Source organism: Dermatophagoides farinae, chromosome 3, assembly GCF_024713945.1.
Source record: "Dermatophagoides farinae isolate YC_2012a chromosome 3, ASM2471394v1, whole genome shotgun sequence".
In the NCBI taxonomy this organism is placed as follows: domain Eukaryota; kingdom Metazoa; phylum Arthropoda; class Arachnida; order Sarcoptiformes; family Pyroglyphidae; genus Dermatophagoides; species Dermatophagoides farinae.
In genome coordinates, this window is record NC_134679.1 from 4713234 (window position 1) to 4729006 (window position 15773).

Sequence of the window (15773 nt, forward strand, 5' to 3'; positions counted from 1 at the left end):
CTAACACGGCTATTTAAACAACACAATGTCTGATACGCGCTCGCTCGCTCTCACATTCTTTTACACTTTTGTTGGATCATTTATTTTGCCTTATTTAAAACAATTTTTAATTATTTGAATTCTCCTTTATTGTGTGATTTTTTTTGCAGTAGATTATTCTCAAAAAGGTATTTACAAATAAATGTGATGAATTTTTATTTTTAAATCATTTTTATTATCAGAATGACACAAATGGATTCGGAAACGATTCCAGGATCAGCTTCTTCATCTATTATGAACAATTCATCAGCTAATTCGAATCAACAATCATCTAGTTTGATTCAACAATACAATTGGTATTATGATAAAAGTGAACTGAAACGAACGCCTTCAATATTGGATGGTATAAGCTATGAAAAAGAACGAATGTATCGAAATGAAGGTGCTCGATTCATTTTAAATGCTGGTTTACAAATGAAACTTCGTTATGATACTTTGGCCACCGGTGTCGTATATTTTCATCGGTTTTACATGCGACACTCGTTCAAAGTTTTTCCTCGTTATGTAACTGCAGCTTGTTGTTTGTTTTTGGCTGGAAAAGCTGAGGAAACTCCGAAAAAATGTAAAGATATCATAAAAATTGCTCGTACATTGTTGGATGATAATCAATTTGGTACATTTGGTGATGATCCTAAAGAAGAAGTTCTTACACTTGAACGAATCGTATTGCAAACAATACGATTTGATCTTCAGGTTGAACATCCTTATAGATTTTTAGTTAGTTATGCTAAATGTTTCAAAGGGAATAAAGATAAGATACAGGGCATGTTACAAATGGCATGGACATTCACCAACGACAGGTATTTATTAATCTCTGAATTACTTTGTATATGTTTTTATTGTTTTATTTTTTAGTCTTTGTACTACAATTTGTTTACAATGGGAACCAGAAATCGTTGCCATTGCCATGATATTTTTAGCCTCGAAAATTCGTTATGAGATTACTGATTGGGAAGGACGATTACCACATCAGAAACATTGGTGGGATATTTACGTTGAAGATCTTTCTGTCGAATTACTTGAAGATATTTGTCATCAGGTATTGGATTTGTATTCAAATTCTAATGAAGAGCCAATTCGATCACCACCTCAATTATCACAACCAGCTGGTACTCAATCGTCGCCATCAACTCCAATAAACATGCTTCAGCAACCACCTTCATTACCTACTGGACCACCTCCAACGCCTGTAGCAGCAACACCAGTTGCTTCGCTCGGACAATTCCGTCCGATCGTAAATGCAACAGCTGTAGCGGCTGTACCACAATCCATAGTTCAACCAAACGTAACATCCATTCCTACGGTTGCAAATCTAACGGCACCAACACAAATTGCTGCCACTGGATTACCTCATCATCAATGGGACACATCAATGGCAACGTTTTATAATTTTCCATTAGCCGGTACGGTTCATCCTGTTCATATGGTACCACCTCCCCCACCACCACCACCACTTCCACATGCAATGACTGCGATTGGAATGCCGGCCATGGCTTCAAATGCAGTACCGCCTGGTCGATTACCTGTAATTGCGCCACAACCACCCATTCCGCCACAGTTTGTCACATCAGCCGGGATCAATCAACATCAGCCAACTTAATTTTTGATTATTATGCAATTCTCATTTGAGTCCATGCTAAATTCAAATATTGTATTATATAATTTTTTTAATTCAATTCTATTTGAATTGATTAATTGAATAAATAATTAGAAACCGAGATCAAAAATAATTTTCAATGCGATTTTTCGAAAATGCATGGGAAATCATCGATATATCGAAGGCAACCATCGCGATTGTCTGTGTATGTGTGTGTGTGTGTTTGTGTATGTCTACCTGTCCGCGAGGGCAAATATTAAATACCAATTAGACTTTTTCCAAATCTGATTAATCAATTGACTGTCGATTATTATTGTCAGAATAAATCAATCAATACATCAGTGTTTTATATACACATAAATATTTCATTTTCACCACCGTAATGATAAATTTGATCAATTCAAAAATGTCGATGCGTTTATTACAGAAATGTGTAAGACTAAGGTCGAATAGTAGTGGAATATGGATGTCGAGGACAAATAATTCTACCATGTTTGATAATATTCTCCATCGAAATATTTCGACTACCTCCCTATGCAATGATAAATCAAATGTAAGAATTTCAAAATTAAATGATGTTAACCTTACCTGTTTTTTTTATTCTGACCAACTTGGTTATTTTATAGCTTAAAAGTTATCAGGTGATTGACCATACATTTGATGCCGTAGTTGTTGGTGCAGGTGGTGCCGGTCTACGTGCTGCATTTGGCCTTGTAGAGAAAGGATTCAATACAGCTGTTGTGAGTAAATTATTTCCCACCCGATCACATACGGTTGCTGCACAAGGCGGAATCAATGCTGCGTTGGGCAATATGGAACCGGATGATTGGCGTTGGCATATGTATGATACGGTTAAAGGTTCCGATTGGCTTGGTGATCAAGATGCTATTCAATACATGACACGTGAAGCACCCAAAGCAGTCACTGAGGTACAGTTGACATATCGAAAAAATAACATTTCACTTTCATATAGTTATTATTAATATCTTCATAGCTTGAAAATTATGGCATGCCTTTTAGTCGCACACCTGAAGGAAAAATCTATCAACGAGCATTTGGTGGTCAGTCATATAATTTTGGTAAAGGTGGACAAGCACATCGTTGTTGTGCTGTAGCTGATCGTACCGGTCATTCACTATTACATACGTTATATGGGCAATCATTGCGTTATGATTGTAAATATTTTATCGAATATTTCGTTCTTGATTTGATTATGGAAGGTGGTGCCTGTCGTGGTGTAATAGCATTATCACTCGAAGATGGTACTTTACATCGATTCAGGTCCAAGAATACAATTCTAGCTACGGGGTATGCTATTTATCTGTAAAAATGTTTAAAAATTCAAATTGATATTTTTATTGTAGTGGATATGGTCGTGCATATTTTTCATGTACATCTGCACATACCTGTACGGGAGATGGTACGGCCATGGTCAACCGGGCTGGCCTTCCCTCCCAGGATCTTGAATTTATTCAATTTCATCCCACCGGTATCTATGGCGCTGGTTGTTTAATGACTGAAGGTAATTTGGATAGATAACTGAGAAGATTTGTTTCAATTTTTTTTCCTTTGAAGGATGTCGTGGCGAAGGTGGATTTCTGGTCAATAGTGAAGGAGAACGCTTCATGGAACGATATGCACCAGTGGCCAAAGATCTAGCATCGAGAGATGTCGTTTCACGATCGATGACCATTGAAATTCGTGAAGGACGTGGTTGTGGTCCTCAAAAAGACCATGTCTATTTGCAACTACATCATTTACCAGCCGAACAATTGGCTCTTCGTTTACCCGGTATTTCGGAAACTGCCATGATATTCGCCGGTGTTGATGTTACTCGAGAACCAATACCGGTGTTACCAACTGTACATTATAATATGGGTGGTGTACCGACCAATTACAAAGGGCAAGTGTTGAATTATTCTGAAGAAAAGGGCGATATGGTCATTCCTGGCTTATACGCTGCTGGTGAAGCTGGTTGTGCATCGGTACATGGAGCCAATCGTTTGGGTGCCAATTCACTTCTGGATCTGGTTGTTTTTGGTCGTGCTTGTGCTCATGCAATCGCTGAATCTAATCGTCCTGGTGAATCATTGCCCGAATTTTCTGCTACTGCTGGTGAAGCTTCTATTGATAATCTGGATCGTTTACGTTATGCCAAAGGTTCTTTATTGACTGCTCAATTACGATTGAAAATGCAAAAAGACATGCAAGAACATGCAGCCGTTTTCCGTACGGGTCCATTATTGAAAGAAGGTGTAGAAAAACTTAAACAAGACTTTAAAATGCTTAATGATTTGAAGGTAAGTTTGAAGATACAAAAATAATTTTCTGACCATTCGCAATCATCAATTTTGATCATTTGTCGAATGTTCTTCTTACATTCGAACGCACAGCCACATACACACACACACTGTACACACTCAAAAAAACTTGATTTTTTCGTATTAACCATTCTGCAAAAAGGCAATTAAGTGATGTTTATCGATGTTGGACAGTCGTTTGAAATTGAGAGATAGAAATTGATTATTGGCTGTTTATTTTACTAATATATTTTCAAGCGATAAATTTTAGTTGTTGATCTATTGTATATCGTGTACGTGATAGATTTCAAATGGCATAGGTGAACATATACACATACAAGTAGCCATGTTAAGAAAAAGAAAACTCTGCAATGAATGAATGAACATTGATGACTGGACAACGATCGACGACTAAATTTCCCCAAAAAATGTGTCAAATCAATTAAAGAACATAAATTGTGTGTGTGTGTGTGTGTGTGTATGCTTGATTCAAACATTGATAGATGTATTTCGAAAGATACGGATGATTATGATAGCAATGCGGTTTTTTATTTGTACTAGTTTTTTTCTTGAAATAGTTATAGTTATAAATGATAATGTTAGACATATAGACCCATACAATATTTTTCGTTGATTCATCAAGCAATACATGAATTGAATCCTGGATAAATTTTTTTTTAAATATATAACACATAACAAATGATGTCTGATCGGTTTTGTCAAATGATGATTTTAATGAATATCATCATTTGTTTCATTTTTGATCTTTCTTTTTTATCGCTATTGATCGATTGATTAATCGATCAAAATAAAACATTTATCTAAGAAGATTATTGCTAGCTTGTTTTATCTGCTCGATATTTTTTGTTAGTTTTATGTAATTACTGCAAAAATATTTGAGAGTTCAACATTCTCTTGTTGAAAAATTATTATAATTTTTTTCCTTTGAATTTTTTTTTTTATTTGCTGTTTAGAACTAGTGTGTTTGAATTATCCTACATAATACGAATATATAATGATGACGATGATGATGGCACATTCTATTCATTTGTAAAATGTCAGTTTCTCTCTTTCTCTTACATATGATATAACAATGACAAATTGTTGATAGGGCAATGAATTTACCATAAATGATGACAAGTATAATTTATCATTGAGATGATTTTAAATTGATATGTTTGACATGTTGGTTGTCCATTGATGGCATCCGTCATTTTTTTATCATCATTTTGAATGATGATTGAAAATGATGATGATAGGCTTGCCACCTTCATATAATTTCCTAGTTTTTACTATTAAAAATTTTTATTTGTTCTAAATGAACTTATATCTATCCGTTTTTTTTCTGTAGGTAATGGACTCAGGATTAATATGGAATTCAGATCTTGTCGAAACATTGGAATTACAAAATTTAATGTTGAATGCAATGATGACCGTAAATTCAGCCGAAGCACGAAAAGAATCAAGAGGTGCACATGCACGTGAAGATTATAAAGATCGTATTGATGAATTTAATTATTCAAAACCATTGGATGGTCAACAACGACGCTCATTTGAACAACATTGGCGTAAACATACTTTATCGTTTGTTGAATCTGATGGCAATGTTAAACTTTGGTATCGTCCTGTAATTGATAAAACATTGGATGAGCAAGCACAGACAATACCGCCAGCAGTACGATCATATTAGAATAAAAAAACATTGAATAGGAAACAAAAATTACCAATGATAAATCAAAGTTATTTTATTGTTTAAGCTGTAGGAATTTTTTTTTGGTTATTTTCTTATGTGCATATGTTATTTAACAATTTTTTTTGTGCATAACAAAAAGAAAAACAAAATAAGTTGTTCAACAATAATAATCATTACAACAACAACAACAAGCTCATCATATACACACACAGAAGATTCTGTGCGAGTACGATTCAAGTTACGGAATTTGATTTTACCACACTATAAACATCAGATACAAAATCATCACTATTTATACTTTTGTAAAATAAAATTTAAAAAAAAGAAGAAAATTTACTTATTAAAATTAAAATAAAAAAAATTATTTATTTCGTTTGTTTGTTAAAATTGAAAATGATTTTTTTTTAAACTTTATAGGATGGAATTTCTGAAATTCAGATATAAGACAACAATAATTAAGATTGTTAATGGAAAGGGAAATATTTACAATATAATGATCGGAAATAAAAATGTTTCTGTGGATTGAAGATGGTCATAAAGTGATCATGATGATTCTATGAATGGCATCAATGAATGGTTATGTGAATTAAAATGCGCTTGATGATGGATGATTTAGACTGATTGACTTAGAATGTGAGAATCAAAATCCTTTCGTAAATCCTATCGATATCGAATGGTTGCATTACGATAGTTGAATTAAGCGAATGATGATTGAAAGACTTTTTGTAAGTTTCAATTTGTCTAATTGTTAATTTTGTTGTGCTTTACGTTTACGTGCCGCTAACATTTCATAGAATGGATTTCTTGAAACACTTGTCTGTATAGATTTGACCCAGGCATCTTTTTCTGCGGCTGTTGCAGCTGATAATCGATATACAGAATGTCGTCCTTCAATGACACGACCTTCGGTATCTGTTTTACATGCTTTAATCACATCACTAATAGGTGAATAAAGTTCAAAACAATGTTGTCGACCTCCACGATCACCAATTTCACGTATATCAACATTTTCTAATGGTATAATACCACGTGGTTCTTTATCTGTATCGCATTCGAAATAATAAAGGCACTTATCATTCAATAGAAACCAACGACGTTTCCAACTTTTATAACGGCCACCTTGTTTCCATAGCCAACCTTCACGATCAGGATTGAAAAATGTATGCATCAATTCTTGGCCATCATCTTCCGGTATTTTGAACGGTTCATGACGTATATTTTCATATAAAGATAAAAGTAATTCTTTGGATAGATCACCACCATTATTGATACCACGATTCATTTGAATAAATTTATCGGCCGTCATTTTATCTTTTACATTCGGATTATGTAACGATGTGTTGAGCATAATGATCGAAAAACTAAGAACAAAACAAGTGTCTGTATTGGAGAATACACCAGGATTCTGATGGCAATAATGTGCAGCAAATTTCTCCATCATTCGATCAATCTTTTGTGCTTCGCCTGGCAATCGAAATGACCACAGAAATTGTCGAAGTGCTTGAACCAGTAATGAATCTTTGAAATCATGTAACTCAATAAAATGATTTAAAACTTTCAGGTTGAAATCAATTTTCTCGCCCAAGTATGTTCCTATGGCCGTTTTATTTAGGCTTTCACCTTTGTATAAAAATATTGCTACATCTTCAGGAGTATTACCTACTAGATTTTGAGCGATAAGAAATTCGATACCCTTTTTTGGATCCATGTTGAATTTTTTCTTTCCAATCGATAATTGCTTTAAACGCTGCTGATTCCCATTACCATTGTTATTGTTTACATGATCATTTGACGAACCATCAATTATAGAATTCGATTGTGGATATTGCTGTGGCTGCTGTTGCTGAAGTGGATGATGATCGAGACGAGACATTTCCTTCTTAACCAAAGATATTTCCTCTTTTAATTTTTGAATCTCATTCAATAATTTTTGTCGTTTTTGTCGTATTTCATCCAATTTATTTCGTTCTTCCGCTGTTAGATTCGATATATCACACAGAAACGTACCGTTGTTGTTATTATTGTTATTAACACCACCATTATTGCCAATGATGGCACCGACCGCCGGTGTTGATGATGATGGTGACAAACTAATGCCGTTGCCATTATCATTGGCCGTTGTCGTTGCAGCCATTTTCATCATCGATGTTGATGATGATGATGACGATGAAGATGAGGTAGTATTGTTGCTATTGTTATTATTGATGTTGTTGTCATGTTGCTGATAATGATTGTGATGAACATTATGATGATTGTTAAATGCCATCCTATTTGATCTGAGAATAATCGTCTTCTATATGCACACAAAAAAAAATTGTAGCCACCAGTCAATAAATCCGTTTTTTTTTTGCTTTCGTTATTTGATTGGAGTCAAATTTGGGGTGATTTATCTGTTAGTGAGCAGCAACAGAAATCGTCGATAATAAGTGAGATGATGATTTGGTTGCTTAGAGCCAAAGATTTCAAATATCATTCACTATAATATGTTGTTGTGTATGTTACAATTACACCAAAAAAAAAATCGATCATCACAGTATAGAGAGATACGATCGGCAATAATGTGTACCCGAATTCTCGTTGATTTTTACTATTATTTATTCAGTCGATTAAATATGATCGTCGTCGGTCGTGTGTTGGCTCTATCAACAAGAAACAAAAAAAAATGGGAGGAGGATATATATTAGTTCAATCAAAACATTTTTTGCCAACAATCCATTATTGATGTTTGAGTAGATAATTGAATTGGTTACAAAAAAATTGATAAAGGAATCAAATTCACAATAGATTCCAATGTTATTCACTGTTGTCATAAATATATTTCTGTGATGTTTGTGTGTGGTATAAAATTTCATAAATAAATTATTTCCTTGATTTGATTTGATCGATATTTTTTCCAATTGTTGAATCAATTGATGAATTCTTCATCAGCATTTATTTATTTTTTTTATATATGACGAATCAAAAATTCTGATGAGAAAAAGAACGGGAAAATTTTCAAGTTCATTTCAAATGACAGACAGAAAGAAGAAGACACATACCACACAATATTAATAAATCATTTTATTATTATTGATATATGAAAATGATATTCATTCACAATGAGCGGGGCAAGAAATTGCAATGAACAAAACAACATCAAAAAAAAACTTCATTCAACTAAAATGAGCCAGCTTTTGAACATCTGGCTCTATTATCTACCATAATATAATACACACACATACGACGGCATTCACAGTTAATCAATAAGGCGTTACTGCTACAACACAACAACAACAACAACAAAAAATTTTTGAGAAAGGTTGAAATTCGTTGGCCAAAAGATGGTGTTACTCTCTAATAAGACAATATTTTTACAATTTATTTTGAAAAAATTTTTTCAATTTATATTTCATTAACTTTGTCATTTTTTTATTATTTATTTATTATTGCAATAGAATGAACATTTCTGTACATCATTAATATTAGCACGTTTACATGGATCTTGTTTAAATATCATTGATATCATTTCAGCTATTTGTTCAAGAATTCGAATACTATCGGTTGTTGTAATAAATAATGATTGATGTCGTTGTTTGAAATCAAGCCAACATTGTTCCATATTTCTAATAATCTGTTTTGACATACATTTGAATGGATAACGATAGGTAACCAATGAACAAACGATGACTGCAAATGACCAAAGATCAATCGATTGTGGATCATAATTATTATGGAAACATTCTGGTGGCAGATGATTGTTTTGGCGACATTTTTTTTCTCGTTTAGATATTCTATTCACCTGTTGACGATTAATCGTAGAGCCAGGAATCCAATATGATATTGAACGACGAAAATTAATTATTTTAATATTGAATCGTTCGTCTAAAAGAAGATGTTCTAAACGTAATGACCTGTTGACTATGGCATGATTATGCATGAAGGCTATGGCATTCAATAATTGACTCGACCAAAGGCTAATCTCATCGATACGAATCGATCGTCGACGTCTTAGATGATAATGCAAAGATTTATTTGGTAGCAATTCCATGAACATGAATACTTGAGATGCGGATGGTGAATGGAAAATTTCATAAATTCTTATGAATGGATTGTTATCGTCACTTGATGATGATGATGATGAACAAATTCGTTTAGTTATTGCTATCCAAGTAGCATCCAAGTCGAAATATTTTCTCTCTGTAGTGATTCTTTTAACCAATATTGGATGATGATTTCGAAATCGACCTAGATAGAATGCAGTACCACGTATTTTTGATGCAAACAATTTATGATAACGATCATAATAGGTAGCAAATTGATCATCTCCATCTACAACAGTCAAACTATTTTCATCCATCAATATGCATGCTGATTCCTGTTTCTGATTCCATTCGAGCCAATTTTTTCGAATCTCTTCCATTGACTGTAATGGTATCCATTTAAATCGTGCAGAATTCTGACCTACCCAAGATGAATCTATGATCAATGATGATGAAGACGGAGGCAATGGAGATATCGGTTTTGATGGTCTAAGATTTTCGATTGCCTTTCTTACTTTGTTCAATGTTAATTCTAATTTGGGTCCTCTTGTTTGAAATTGTTTGTGTGTTTCAATTATGGACGACGATTGCTGTTGCTGCTGCTGTGAATAACATTGATTGGCTTCCAAAATATTCGATTTTACATTTTTATCATTATCTTGTAAACCGATGATCGACGGTACATTTTCTTCGGCCAACAATTCCGATCTGGTGACGAATAAATCCGCTACCGAACTTTCCGATTCATCTAGTGACATTTGTACTGGAATATTCTTACCATCATTAGAAGAAGAATCTATCAATGGTTTATCGATAGCTGGCCGTACATTCACCAATTTCATTTGATTTTCATTATTAATATCGATCATGGATTTTTCATTTGACATGAATTTGATAACAAGGCCTGATTTATGATCTATTGGTTGTTTTTCTTTTATTTCATAATATACTGAAGGATAGGATTCAACTTTATCGGCCATCATATCTGTTATTTTAACCACTTCGTCATTTGTTTTATTGTTAGTTTTGGAATTCATTTCCTTATTCATTGCATACACACACACACACAAACAAACACAAACACAGATCAATATTCAACAAATGATATTTATATAGGGCCTGAAACTTATATTTAATTATTATTCAAATCAAATCACATATAAAAATGGTTAGAATTTTCGACCCGTTGAATAGTAAACATCGTTTAAACTTATAATCTCAGTTAATTATTATAATCGTGAATAAAATCAAACAAAGAATAAATATTTGAATATTTTTATAAAGAAAAATAGCGAGAATAAAGGAAAGATATTCTTTGAAATTTCAAATGAATTTTTGTTGGCTACATCTAATTTTTTTTTAAGAAGGAGGTGCCGATGGTTTCAAATCGTTAAGATTTGGATACATTGGATTAGTTGGTGGCTGAGGAATCTGGCCACCGGATGGATATCCATTTTGTGATCCTGGATAAGCTGGTGGTGGAATTTGTGGTGCAAATGCTGGCTGTTGAGGATAGCTGCCGCCACTGTTAAGAGGTTGTTGAAAACCACCAAAGCCCATTTGTGGGGGCTGTCCACTGCCAAATTGTTGCTGTTGTGGTGGTGGTGGTGGTTGTGTTGGGTAAGCCGATTTTTGCATTTCATGTGTATTCAATCCTGGATAGGGTGGTGGTGCTTCCGATGTATAGATAAATCCAGCCGGTGGCGGTTGATTGAATATATCATTCGGTAATGCAAAGCCACAGTTATAAGCAGGCTGATAAACATTTGGTGGTGCCTGATAATATTGTCCAGCTGGATTTGAATAAGCTGGTGGAGGTTGGAAAGCATTGGATTGTTGAAAATTCCTGACCGATTTAGCTGCATTCAACAAAGCTTGTCCATATTCGGTAGCACCACCACTTGTGAATTTCAATTTAAAAGTGAATTTAGAATTGTTTCCAGCCTCAGACGATTTGCCTTTGATGTAATTTGCACCGAAAATTGGTTGTTCCAATGATAGATCATGTAATGTGTAAAAAGGAATCGATAATGATTTCATGCTATTCGACATTGAACGATTAGTGAATATCATTCTATGTGTGGTCAAGTAAAGTTTGCCAGTTTCCTAAAAAATTGGAAAAAAATAAGTTCTTGAACTTTTAGAATGGATCATCAAATATTACATACATTATGATTACGTTCAACAACTTGAATGTTAACATTTTCACAGAATAACAGAATCAATTCACCGTTAAATAGTACGACACCACCCGATTCGTGGTGTGAATTATTAAACATTGACATGGTTGTATCAAATTTTTTGTTCAATAAAAATTTCAAACACAAATGAATAAAAATAATAAACGCTTGTCTTTAAAAATATAAAAACGTAGTAACAGGACAAAAAATAACTGGATTTTTTTCGATGATTCATACAAAATGAAAGAAAACAAAAACTCCACCAGCTGCTATTGCTCCGTTTGCTCATGATGTAATTATAAACATGCGCAATACTTGAAAAAAAAATATCGATTGTATTGCGATTATTATGTCATTTTCAACGCACACGTGTGGAATTTATTTGGTTTCAGAATTTTAAATTCTGGATAGTTTTTAAAAATGCCTAAAGTTAAAGTAATTAGTAGAAGTGCTGATAATTATTTACGTGAAACTAAAAATGATATTCATAAACGTAAGTTGAAGTGTGTTGAAATTTTTGGTCATTAATTGTTATGTTGATTGATTTTTAGTGCCGCGTAACTATGATCCAGCCTTACATCCATTCGCCGTAAATCGTGAATATCAACGGGCATTAAATTCGGTTAAACTAGATAAAATTTTCGCTAAACCATTCATCGGATCATTGGACGGGCATTCAGATTCCGTACAAAAATTAACCAAACATCCTAACAAATTATCCGTACTATTTTCGGCTGCCTGTAATGGTGAAGTTAAAATCTGGAATCTAACCAATTGTCATTGTATGCGAACAATCAAAGCTCATAATAGTATTGTCCGTAATGTTTGCATACCACAGCATGGAAAATATTTCTTCTCAGTTGATGATAGTCAAACCATAAAACAATGGAATCTCTCATGGCTTAATAATGATGAACAAGTATTCGAAATGGATTCAGAACGACAATGTCAATTAATGCAGATGGCCGATACACCGATCAATACGATATTGACTAAGAATCCTGTATATTTTATCGATAATCATCGACAGAAACCATATCTAATAACATGTGGTCAAGGTGTAGAATTGTGGGAAGAGAATCGAACACAGCCTTTAAAATCCTGGTCATGGGGTATCGATACAGTTAATCATATTCGTTTTAATCCGATTGAAAATGATATCGCTGTTGCTTCATCAACTGATCGAAGTTTAATCCTATACGATATTCGTAAATCACAACCAGCTCGTAAAGTAGTTATGGCTATGCGTTCGAATGCCATTTGTTGGAATCCAATGGAAGCATTCATTTTTACCGTTGCTAATGAAGATTATGAGTAAGTTCTTAATTCCAATCAAATATGTTTTAAAAAGGAATGTTTTTTTCATACAGTTTGCATACTTTTGATATGCGAAAGCTTAAATTTCCTCTGCAAGTCCATAAGGATCATATATCGGCTGTTATATCGTTAGATTACTCACCTACTGGCCGTGAATTTGTATCTGCCGGTTATGATAAAACAATACGGATATTTGGTTCACGTGAACGTCGTAGTCGTGAAGTCTATCACACAAAACGAATGCAACGATTAACCGATGTTGCCTGGTCACTAGATGCCCGTTACATATTGAGTAGTTCCGATGAAATGGACATACGAATATGGAAGGCAAATGCATCAGAAAAATTGGGATTTGTGTGTATTAGAATTAAGTTGATGAAAATTTATTTTCTAATTTATTTTTTAAATTTTTCCGATAGAAAGCGCCGCGTGAGCTTAGCAATTTTCGTTATCAAGATAAATTGAAAGAAAAATTTGGCCAATTCCCAGAAATTCGTCGTATCGCTCGTTTTCGTCACGTGCCAAAACATATCTATCATGGTCGAAAAGAAATGCAGGAGATTATTGCTGCTAAAAAACGAAAGTAAGTTTTTTTTTTGATAATCGATCGACAATTAATTGATTGATGAATTTTTTTTTTTGTTTTCTTTCAGGGAAGCAAATCGATTACGACATAGTAAACCTGGTCAACAACCAGAACGAGTACTCGCAGTTAAAAAACAAATTGTTCGTGTTGAACATTAAACATTTTATATATTTTCAAATTTTTTTTTTGTAATAAAAATTTTTATTTGCATAAATAAATTTAAATTTCTAATTGATGATCATAAATCAATCAATCGATTGTCCACAATCGATATCTTCTGGCGCTATTTATTTTAATAAAATTTACTTGTTGTTTTGTATTTGTTTTCTATTTTGTGGTCATATATTTTCGCCGTTTAATTTGTTTTTTTTAATCTACTTCCTGTAAAATTTATTTTCCTAACAATGTTGCTAAAAAGTTTTCATTGGAAATTTATCACAAATATATCTAATGTTTTCAATGAAAAACTTGCTCGTTCAAAATATTTTTCATTTAGAATTCGTTCATATACAAGAAAAATTCCGGAAGGTTTCAAACCGTTTGTCGTCACCAATAATGGTGAGTTTATGAAAGTAATAAAAAAAATTTGATATCTTAACATTCCAGTGGTTGCAGTTTCCTCTGGACAGATTATGAATCGTCCAAATCGATTGATTGTTATGAGTGAAGAATTGCATGAAGCTCGTGCTAATAATGATCCAATCGTAGCATTAGAATCGACAATCATAACCCATGGAATGCCATATCCACATAATCTACAGTAAGTCCAATGTCATTGATTCCGATTATTGATTTATAGATAATGGATTTTTTTTCTATTCCTCGAAGAACGGCAATAAAAGTAGAATCAATAATCAGAAATTCTGGAGCTATACCAGCTACAATCGGTATAATAAATGGAATTATTTTCATAGGTTTACGATCCGAACAATTGGAATGGATGGCTAAACGAGGTTTGTTGTCTTGTTTTTTTTTGTTTTGTTTCTGGTTTATTTATTTAAAAATCCCAACTATGATCATTTGTCTATAGACATGTGTTTGAAACAGAACTATGTGGATGTGTAGGTTTACATGTGATGCGTAATTGAATACGATTCTAAATTGTTATTGTCACAATTTTGATATTATGCATTTTATATATATGAATGATGATGACAAATGACATCTTTACTGTGGTTCACATTTGTAATGCTAGTTGTAGATGTATTATATTCTTTTGTTATTGTTAATGCTGCTTTTGTGTTGAATAATTTTCTGTTTTTAACATGGCATCGTTTACTCTTTTTTTTCATATTGAATTTTATATATTCATTCCGGCTCTCTTTTTTTTTGAATGGTGAAAAAAAACGAACCAGGTCTTTTCAAAAATGTTTATGTGATGATTTTTTTCTTTCTTCACTCTTTCTTGTTTACTTGTTTGATAAATTTTTTCATTTCAACACAGTTTCTTTTTTGTTGTTATTTGTCGTGTACAAATAATAATAATAATAGTTTAACAAAGACATGAATTCCAATGAATTTTTCTTTTTTTTTTTTTTTTTTTTTTTGTTAAATTGAAATTCAGTCATACACACACACACACACACACACACACACACACACAAACATTGTCGCATTTTAGTCCCTGAGCTTGTTGTTGATGAATTCTATATACCCAAAAAAAGTTGGGCCTGATTTCAAAATTCTATTGTACATATAATAAACATACACACACACACACACCACACACACACACAATCAGTTACATAATATTAAAGCTATAGAAAAACGTATAATGTTTTAAATAAATTTGTCGAAAAAAAAATATAAAAAAAACCCTCCTATGTATTACAAATAACAATAATGATAATAATAATAAAACAATGAATCAGCAAATTCCTTTTTTTAAACTGAAAAATGATTGATTCGATCACAACTAATCGATGATATCGATCGATTCATTTTTTTTTTGTTTTTGTTTTTTTTTATTGTTGAAAACATTAGCCTGATTTTTTTTTCTATTGACTTTTTTTTGTTACTTTTGTTTGTTACCAATGTTTTTT

The 15773-nt window shown here is 32.9% G+C and overlaps 7 protein-coding genes and 1 long non-coding RNA gene across 8 annotated transcripts in view; 4 read left to right on the forward strand and 4 right to left on the reverse strand.

Moving 5' to 3' along the window:
• The first annotated feature begins 15 nt into the window (after positions 1–15).
• On the forward strand, positions 16–1757 carry CycK (cyclin K). Its single transcript, XM_047058314.2, has 3 exons — positions 16–167; positions 222–839; positions 895–1757. The coding sequence occupies exons 2-3, from the start codon at positions 223–225 to the stop codon at positions 1637–1639; spliced, it is 1362 nt and encodes a 453-aa protein (XP_046914270.2). The 5' UTR covers positions 16–167; position 222; the 3' UTR covers positions 1640–1757.
• An 88-nt stretch (positions 1758–1845) lies between these two features.
• SdhA (succinate dehydrogenase, subunit A (flavoprotein)) lies at positions 1846–8554 on the forward strand. The gene is made up of 6 exons (XM_047058313.2): positions 1846–2189; positions 2263–2565; positions 2631–2944; positions 3001–3158; positions 3212–3936; positions 5288–8554. The coding sequence occupies exons 1-6, from the start codon at positions 2019–2021 to the stop codon at positions 5624–5626; spliced, it is 2010 nt and encodes a 669-aa protein (XP_046914269.2). The 5' UTR covers positions 1846–2018; the 3' UTR covers positions 5627–8554.
• On the reverse strand, positions 2027–4345 carry LOC142597396 (uncharacterized). The gene is made up of 3 exons (XR_012832125.1): positions 3043–4345; positions 2225–2957; positions 2027–2168 (listed from the first exon to the last, which is right to left on the reverse strand). It is a non-coding gene; the product is annotated as an uncharacterized LOC142597396 (long non-coding RNA).
• Positions 5976–7895, reverse strand: step (cytohesin steppke). The gene has a single exon (XM_047058148.2). The coding sequence runs from the start codon at positions 7893–7895 to the stop codon at positions 6378–6380; it is 1518 nt and encodes a 505-aa protein (XP_046914104.2). The 3' UTR covers positions 5976–6377.
• A 490-nt stretch (positions 8555–9044) lies between the features above and the next one.
• LOC124494873 (uncharacterized) lies at positions 9045–10697 on the reverse strand. The gene has a single exon (XM_047058146.2). It carries the CDS (start codon positions 10695–10697, stop codon positions 9045–9047), a length of 1653 nt encoding a protein of 550 aa, XP_046914102.2.
• Positions 10698–10755: 58 nt separating this feature from the next.
• Positions 10756–12087, reverse strand: Wbp2 (WW domain binding protein 2). Its single transcript, XM_047058153.2, has 2 exons — positions 11817–12087; positions 10756–11754 (listed from the first exon to the last, which is right to left on the reverse strand). Exons 1-2 carry the CDS (start codon positions 11931–11933, stop codon positions 11008–11010), a joined length of 864 nt encoding a protein of 287 aa, XP_046914109.1. The 5' UTR covers positions 11934–12087; the 3' UTR covers positions 10756–11007.
• A 73-nt stretch (positions 12088–12160) lies between these two features.
• On the forward strand, positions 12161–13976 carry LOC124494874 (DDB1- and CUL4-associated factor 13). The gene is made up of 5 exons (XM_047058147.2): positions 12161–12321; positions 12380–13142; positions 13199–13499; positions 13565–13728; positions 13799–13976. Exons 1-5 carry the CDS (start codon positions 12249–12251, stop codon positions 13887–13889), a joined length of 1392 nt encoding a protein of 463 aa, XP_046914103.1. The 5' UTR covers positions 12161–12248; the 3' UTR covers positions 13890–13976.
• A 68-nt stretch (positions 13977–14044) lies between these two features.
• The window catches only part of LOC124494872 (uncharacterized), a 37903-nt gene continuing 36174 nt past the window's right edge, over positions 14045–15773 (forward strand). The window contains exons 1-3 of the mRNA XM_047058142.2: positions 14045–14289; positions 14347–14491; positions 14560–14684. Coding sequence (XP_046914098.2) covers positions 14136–14289; positions 14347–14491; positions 14560–14684 — 424 coding nt within the window. The 5' untranslated portion in view covers positions 14045–14135. The remainder of the gene's footprint in view (positions 14290–14346; positions 14492–14559; positions 14685–15773) is intronic.

Coding starts and splice junctions, on each gene's coding strand:
- CycK (XM_047058314.2), top strand. CDS start 223: ATGACACAAATGGATTCGGAAACGATTCCAGGATCAGCTTCTTCATCT. Junction 840..894: donor TGGACATTCACCAACGACAG/GTATTTATTAAT, acceptor TTTATTTTTTAG/TCTTTGTACTACAATTTGTT.
- SdhA (XM_047058313.2), top strand. CDS start 2,019: ATGATAAATTTGATCAATTCAAAAATGTCGATGCGTTTATTACAGAAA. Junction 2,945..3,000: donor AATACAATTCTAGCTACGGG/GTATGCTATTTA, acceptor TTTTTATTGTAG/TGGATATGGTCGTGCATATT. Junction 3,937..5,287: donor AAATGCTTAATGATTTGAAG/GTAAGTTTGAAG, acceptor TTTTTTCTGTAG/GTAATGGACTCAGGATTAAT.
- step (XM_047058148.2), bottom strand. CDS start 7,895: ATGGCATTTAACAATCATCATAATGTTCATCACAATCATTATCAGCAA.
- LOC124494873 (XM_047058146.2), bottom strand. CDS start 10,697: ATGAATAAGGAAATGAATTCCAAAACTAACAATAAAACAAATGACGAA.
- Wbp2 (XM_047058153.2), bottom strand. CDS start 11,933: ATGTCAATGTTTAATAATTCACACCACGAATCGGGTGGTGTCGTACTA. Junction 11,755..11,816: donor TTGTTGAACGTAATCATAAT/GTATGTAATATT, acceptor CCAATTTTTTAG/GAAACTGGCAAACTTTACTT.
- LOC124494874 (XM_047058147.2), top strand. CDS start 12,249: ATGCCTAAAGTTAAAGTAATTAGTAGAAGTGCTGATAATTATTTACGT. Junction 12,322..12,379: donor TAAAAATGATATTCATAAAC/GTAAGTTGAAGT, acceptor ATTGATTTTTAG/TGCCGCGTAACTATGATCCA. Junction 13,729..13,798: donor ATTGCTGCTAAAAAACGAAA/GTAAGTTTTTTT, acceptor GTTTTCTTTCAG/GGAAGCAAATCGATTACGAC.